We start from the raw sequence: 7154 nt of genomic DNA on the forward strand, positions 1-7154 counted from the left end.
CCGTGACCGCCTGCGCCACAGCCACCTAGCTCCGTAGAGCTGGAAGGGTTTCTTCAGGTTTTCTTTGGCTGACCGAGTCCAGCGACTAACAATTCAAATCCTTTGTTCGCCAAGGTTTTATTGATATTTGTTTCGGTTAATTGAGGTTAGGACGGTTCGAGCAGCGTTCCTCTAAGGCAAACCAACGCCACCATCAGTTGACTGAAAGAAAGACATGCATGCAATTCTTTTTTGGGGGAACTATCTACTGGGGGAATAAAGTAGTTATTTGATGTAAGACACATTTGTTTGCCTGCCAAAGGTAAACCGCATCTGTAAAAAAAAAAAAAATCCTTTCAGTTCTATTGACACAGGGGTCACGATGATATTACTTAGTACAGAAGTCATTCGGGCATCGATGGTAGGCATTACGAGCATACATGAAGTGAGCAACGGTGACTGGATCAAACGGAGTGACTTACGGAGACCAAACCAATGAGATGAAGTTATTGTAACCTTAAACGAAAACCATTGGACACATGACTGCTGATCAATTTGCAAAGCCAATCAAAGATATTGTCCCCGCCCACTCCAATGTATCCCGCCTCCGAGGTTTCTGGACTCCACCTGATAGCCCTGGAAAGAGTAAGAAAGACCGGCGGCCAACTTTTTGATAGCTTACAAACTAGGTAAGTTGTCATTCAAGTTTATCAAAAACCTCCGTAATCTTTGACACAGTTATCGTTGGAACTGCTGGTGAACCGTTGATCGTTTCGTGCCACAAATAAGAGCGGTTGAGCAAAACAAACACCCAGCAGTGGATCGACCGCTGTCTGTTAGCCCCGTTAGCATAGCTGCAGTCATCGTTCACATGACCTAAGCCTCTCTTTGTTTTCAACTATAAGTAAAGTAAAGCATCTTCTGCCAAATTTGGTATACTTGATAAATCTGGCTAACTAAATGATTGTCATGTTTAGTTGGGATTAGATTGACATGAGTCGTGCTCCTCTAAGTAATGCATTTGTACCTGTTGTGATCCTGACCTACTATCTGCCCCCTTCTGGCTTTATTCTGATTGCTACATTGTAGTGTATGAACTATGACCATGTCTTGTTGTCAGACGTAGAGTACCGAGTTGTATGGGACTAATGAAAGTTAATCTACTTTCATTGGTCGTAATTGCCTTCAGTGTTGCTGCTGGTTCGACGCCACATGCTTTAGGGTCTCATCCTCTTGACCTGCATCTTCTGTTCCCAATCAAGGCTAAGATGCCCCTTTCCCCGGACCCCATGAACCTGTGTTCATGTGAAACGCTTCAGTATGAATAAAGAAAATGTGCGGAGTGAAATGGACCTGGTAAGTAAATGAGATGTATGGTGGTATCTGGTATGGTATCCTAATCTTGCGACGAACTATTGTGTCCGTGGGTATACGCTATCACAGAGCAGGGACGTTTCTAGCTTGAAATACATTTTAGGGAGCCCTAGTTGTGTTTGCTGAAACGGCATCCTAGGGGAAACGCTGAACATTGTTGATCTGTCACGCTGTGAATTGGTGATGCCTGGGGAACTAAAGACTGTATTACTGTTAAATACATGTAACCACTTATCTAGCTGTGTATACCTGACGAGGAGGCGGAGAGCTCTGTCCTGTGTGATTACCATATACAAATGTAGAAGCCTTACAATTATTGAGTTTGGCGGAATAAACATAATTTCAATTTAGAGTTTACTTTCCTCCAGTATGAGGTGTTGAGTGAGTAATCCCTTCCGCCTGTTGTGATAACTGCTTTTAAGTGTACACTCATGTGTCCTTTATAAATAGGCACTCTGCAATAAAGAGATCTAAAGTGTGGAGCAAACTCAAAGTTCAAGTTCATTAGGTGGTATTGCGTTGCCACCTGCTGGATTTTTTTTACTTTTGCAGAGCGTTCAGAGATCAGTTATTTGTCGTAGGTCTCATTAGATCCTCCATGATGAATATCAGTCTGAGCAATCATTCTAGGCCTATTCAAAGGTGCTGTATGCAAGATCTATAGCCTGCCTATATGATCCACTCAAATCTATCATTTGAGTATCATTTGTTAAATATAGCCATAGGAATTCATCAGGTATTACAGAGTGACATTTGATTATCTTTCTAGTTTTCTGTGCTGTATGAGACAATTTAGCTTAAGTCCGCCCCCACCTAATTTCTGACCAATCAGGGCAATCACGCTTGTCTGAATGCAACACTTTTAATGATGGAAAAACTGAGGGAAGTAGCGCTTTTGGGGTGTTAATTTTCAAAATCATCTGTCTGCTGTAGTCTTTTGCACTCCCAAATATTGCATGCAGCAGCCTCTTTATTCAGTTTTATTCGGTTGATATAATAAACATGATGATTTTTAAAACTCATAATTGATTCGACTCAGGCTTTGTTTCCACTATTGTGTCTTTGAAGCGGCATCCTTTCTAGTGTGGAGTCTGTGTGATCGTTCCCTATCAGGCAAGCCACTATGGCTTGCCTGAAGCACTTCACCCTCCACAAAAAGTGTTCTTGTGGGAACAATTATGGCGGGCAAAATACTTGCTAGTGACCGCCACTGGTGTTAATGCAGACCGAAGCTCAGAGGGTCCCAGATTTGCGGGCCCCACGCTGTGTGGTCACGGGCCAGTCAGGACACGTGCGACCTTGGGTGGGCAGGACCTGGTTCCTGAGCACTGGCAGTCATTGTAGTTCACCATGGCTGATGTACGTTTGTTGCAGGGTTGGTGTATAAATTACTCTTCCAGCACACCCATTTATTACAGTACATCTACGTACTACATTACCATTTTTCTGCTAGGTTTTTATTCGTTTTAAAAAAGTGTGACTTGATGGCAAACCTGTTGGGATATTTGGATATTCTTGAGATTGACTGCTTGTGTATACAATGTTTGTGTATAATATACATCGCTAAAGATGGTTCAGTTGTCTTAAAAAAATAAGTAATTAGTGGCTGCTAATAACCGTATATAAAGTAAAATCTGCACTTCAATGAGCACAGAAATGTTATTGAAAATGAGCTAAAAAAGGTGGGAATCCTGACAGACATATCTGCGAAGGACCGCATTGATGTAGGATACTAGCCCCTCTTTAGTAGAGCACAAGTGTATGTGTTGATATGAAATAATATAAAAAATGTAATATTAATGCTACAATTCCTGAATAAGCTTTTAACACTCTCGGTATGCAATGCACATTAATTAACTGAGTCAGAATTCCCTACGATAGACTTGGCTTCCGAAACTCAAAATGTATTCTCTTGTGTTTTGTAACGTGTAATTTGTATTTTTTGCAAGGCATCTGGATCAGCCAAGCGCTATGGGTCATCAAGGAGTATCGTGCGAAGAATAGCTACAAGTCTGCCTCTTCAAACCCTGTCCCAGAAGTCCAGTTCCAGGTGACAACCACAACATTCTAGTCTTTAAAACATGAATTAGGCCCCTCTATGTGACTGTGGCTCTTAATGTCTGTTTGCTAGAGGTAACATAATTGGGAGGTATTCTATTTCCTGTATACCAATGAGTTTAATTATTATCCCCGTTGTTGGTTCTAAATATGATCAATGTTTTCTTCCTTCAACACCATGTGTGTGCTCCGATGGTCTGTTGTGATTGGACTGAATATGACTTCTCAGGTCAATGATAATGTGGAACAAGCACGCAGCACAGCACACACACAACTTCTTAACTATTTTCCATAAAGCTGAGCTGTTGTTTCAGATCCTTCTCCCTACTGTCTCTTTCAACACACGGTACTGTTCTCTTCTCTTGTTTCTCTTTCCAGCCACCCTCCTAGCTATGAGGAATGCTGTAGGGCAGCTCTAGGTCGGTTCACTCGCTTGCCGCCGGCGACCTTTTACCGAATAACATGCTGTGTGACCTTATTCACATTATTAACCCTCTTTCTCTTGCTCATCATTTCAACTCCTTTTTTTTTTTCCGTCGCTTCACTGCTTCCTTGTTGTTTCTTTAAACATCTCACTGCCTGAGTTTTTGTTTATTTTTTAGAGTGAGCTGCTATTATTTAGCGGCTATGGAGTGGTTGGCTTATTTTCGCTCTGGTAGCACAGTAGTTAAACGCGCCCCCTATGCCTCCGCCGGTAGCTGAACCCCTATGCAGAGGACGGCAGCTACCTGAGAGCCCCCAGCAGACAGAACTTCCTGGTCACCTCCCTTGCTGACGTGGGCTGGATCGCCCGAGAAGACAACGATGAGGATGATGAGGAGGATGAAGACTACTTTGACATGCCGAGGTGAGATTGGCAAAAACAACCCCCCCCCCCCCCCCCCCCCCCCCCCCCCCCTTACTGTTTTTCAGTCGTTGCATAACCATTGATTCTATTTATTTTCTACTTGCATGATGTCTGCGGCAGGTGTGACTTTGAATTTATTTATTCAAAACGTATCCGTAGATATTAGTGAAGCGCATGCAGGGGTCGAATCCTGTCAATTAATGGGACTTTTTCAAATGTGGCCACAGGCCAGGGCCTTCAACAGGGCTGGTGTTTCGATTGTCCCAGCCTCAGTCCCCCAAGGTGCCCATGGCCCGGCCCCGGTCGCTACCCAGCCTGCACCAGGTGGGACCCGGACCCCAAGGGCCCGGCCGCCAGCAACAACGAGGCCAATCGGAAGATCAGCGCCCTGGAGGAGGAGCTGGCCAAGCTTGAGGGTGCAGATCGCACAGATTGTCCTGGCACAGGAGAGGAGCACGCAGTCAGGTGACCGGAAACCATCTGCTGCTCTGCACGCCCTGTACTGGCCTGCTTTCAACCCCCCAGGCCGCTGTTATACCGCATGGCTGGCACTAGGTGGCAGCCAAGCATCGGGCCATAGAATCCCTCTCTTCCCCAACTACAGCTCCCGCTGCTGGTGTCCCCAGCGCCTCCCCAGGCCTTCGGGGCCCCCCCACCACCCCCGCCCCCACCCCCACCACCTCCTCCTCCCCCTCTCCCTCCTCCGGCCCACGTGCTCCAGAGGACCTTCTCAGCCATGGACCTGATCAAGGGAGCGCCGGGGGAAGAAGCTGGAGAGCGGCCCGGCGGCCCCGGAGCCCAAAGCGGCCCCCAGCATGCTCGACGTGCTGAAGGACATGGGCCAGGTGAAAGCTGCGCTCGGTCAAAAGGTGAGCGCCGCGACGTGAGCCGTCCCCCTCCTGCTGAGCAGCGGCCTCTCCATCAGGCCGTTGTTGCGACCCCAACATTTTTGGTTTGAACCCCCTCAACAAGCTGCTGGCAATATTACTCGTCCGAGTGCATTATTTGGTTAGGTTGGTATGTGTGTACAGAACCGTTCAAATTATCTGGTGACCCTCAGTGGGGTCGCGATATGCCGGTCTGATGTCATGATCAATGCAACCAGTACCCCACACTAACGTCTGGTCCGGCTAGGGGGGGGGAGGCCAAGGCCAGCCAGCCCATGGACGCCGCCTCCCTCATCGCCCAGGCCCTGAAGCGCAAGTTCGCCCACCGCCACCGTCACGACAGCGGAGCAGAGGACGACGGGGAATTCACACTGCCTATCCCAGACGCCAAACCGCCGGTCCAGACGCCCTCGGTAAGGGTCGCGTCCCCATACCTGCACCCCGCCCGCGGCTGGGGTCTTCTCGGCCACGTTGTGACCTCTGCTTCTGTGTTTCTAACAGTTCGGCCAGCACATGTTGAAATCCAGCGCCAAAAGGAAGTGGGACTGAGCAGCGCCCTCCCCCACGTCGAGGGGCCGTGTTTGGGACGAGAGCTCCGCCTCGGGTGGCTCCTTGTCTCACCCGCCTTCCAGTGTCGGCCTTTCTCACACTCGCAGAGAGAAGGCAGTAGGTCATTCTGAACGGGCTCAGCCTGCAGCAGATGGGGGGGGGGGGGGCTCCATAAACCCATCGTATGTCCCAAAGGTTGCACCTGACGGTCCCTTCCAGCATGAAAGCCGGTTATTTTTGCACTTTGTTTATTTATGTACTGTTGCGGCACAACAGTGTTTGTTTGTTTGTTTGTTTGAAGCAAGTTTCTTTCTCATATTTATCATTGTGTGTTTCGTTAATGCAAACAGACTGAACGAATTAAAGTACCAGTTGTGTCATTTTAAGGTGAGGCAGCACCACTTTTTACTGGCATCATTTGTAATGGTAATGAGTAACTATTCCCTGTGGGTCTTTCAGAAGGTGCGTGGTTTTCTGCATGCCCAGTCTAAGGGGGACATGGCAGAGGAAAGGGAGCAGTATTGTTATCATATAACACTTGGTAGTCTTTTTAATTCATCATTAATATAAGTTTTGTTTAACACAGATTATGCCTAGATTTTGATTAGGTCATTGTCCAATCAAAGCATGCATTCTACTCATTTGATCGTTTTGGACTTCTGCGCAGTTCAGTGTTTCCCTCTGTACTAGTTTCAAGGCCCAGAAGGAGCGGGAACTATGTGGCCATGTTGGAGTTTTGTACCGTTGAGACATTTTAACGTCTCTCCTAATTGTGTTCTGTACTTCACAGCCAAATAACTTCTACATCAGTGTTCCAAAAGCATTGTTTTATTGCCAACTGCTAGTTGAATCTTTTCTTTTTAAATGTATCTTTGTTTAATGATTTATTGTGGACGTTTTCAAAGGAGAGTAATTAATATTGTATTGGACACTATCAATGTAGATCTTTCATTACCTACTGACAATAAAGTATTTTGATTTCTAGAAAAGGGTCCCACAGTGAGTTCATGTTGAGGTTCTTCTGCTTTAGCAGGCCTACACCTCTTACTCACTGAAAACCATTCATTAAAGACCCTCATTCTAATGCTAGTTTTTCACAGTTCAATTACCTTGGTATGCAATGTTGACACCAAAGCTTAATTAAATGTGGGGCTTGTCTTGACTTCTAGATCACAGTAGCACAGCAGTTCATAGATCACACACCAACACTGTTATGACTGATCACTGCCAGTGAGGTTGTTTCAAGTCATGATTTTAAAGGGAAGTAAACTGTTGGAGGTATCTCAAATGTTCACTGAAATGTTTGCCAGTAACTGACAAATGATGAATAAATAACTGAAGTTTTTGTGCTCAATGGTCTCCTTAATCGTATCTTCTCTCGAGGCAGTGCCCTTACTGTGCAAATACAATTGAAAATAACTGAACTTTTGCCTAATCTTGGCAAGCAGGAATATCAACTG

The 7154-nt window shown here is 46.0% G+C and overlaps 1 protein-coding gene across 1 annotated transcript; it reads left to right on the plus strand.

The window, feature by feature from the left end:
- The first annotated feature begins 9 nt into the window (after window positions 1-9).
- Window positions 10-7048, plus strand: mtfr1 (mitochondrial fission regulator 1). Its single transcript, XM_030349676.1, is given in 12 exon segments — window positions 10-668; window positions 1242-1335; window positions 3303-3403; window positions 3790-3880; window positions 4110-4258; window positions 4486-4585; window positions 4587-4667; window positions 4669-4723; window positions 4885-5006; window positions 5008-5141; window positions 5393-5558; window positions 5647-7048. Coding segments are annotated over 11 exon segments (1083 nt in total). The 5' UTR covers window positions 10-668; window positions 1242-1299; the 3' UTR covers window positions 5695-7048.
- The last annotated feature ends 106 nt before the right edge of the window (window positions 7049-7154 follow it).

The sequence above is a fragment of the Gadus morhua genome, chromosome 23 (assembly GCF_902167405.1).
Source record: "Gadus morhua chromosome 23, gadMor3.0, whole genome shotgun sequence".
In the NCBI taxonomy this organism is placed as follows: domain Eukaryota; kingdom Metazoa; phylum Chordata; class Actinopteri; order Gadiformes; family Gadidae; genus Gadus; species Gadus morhua.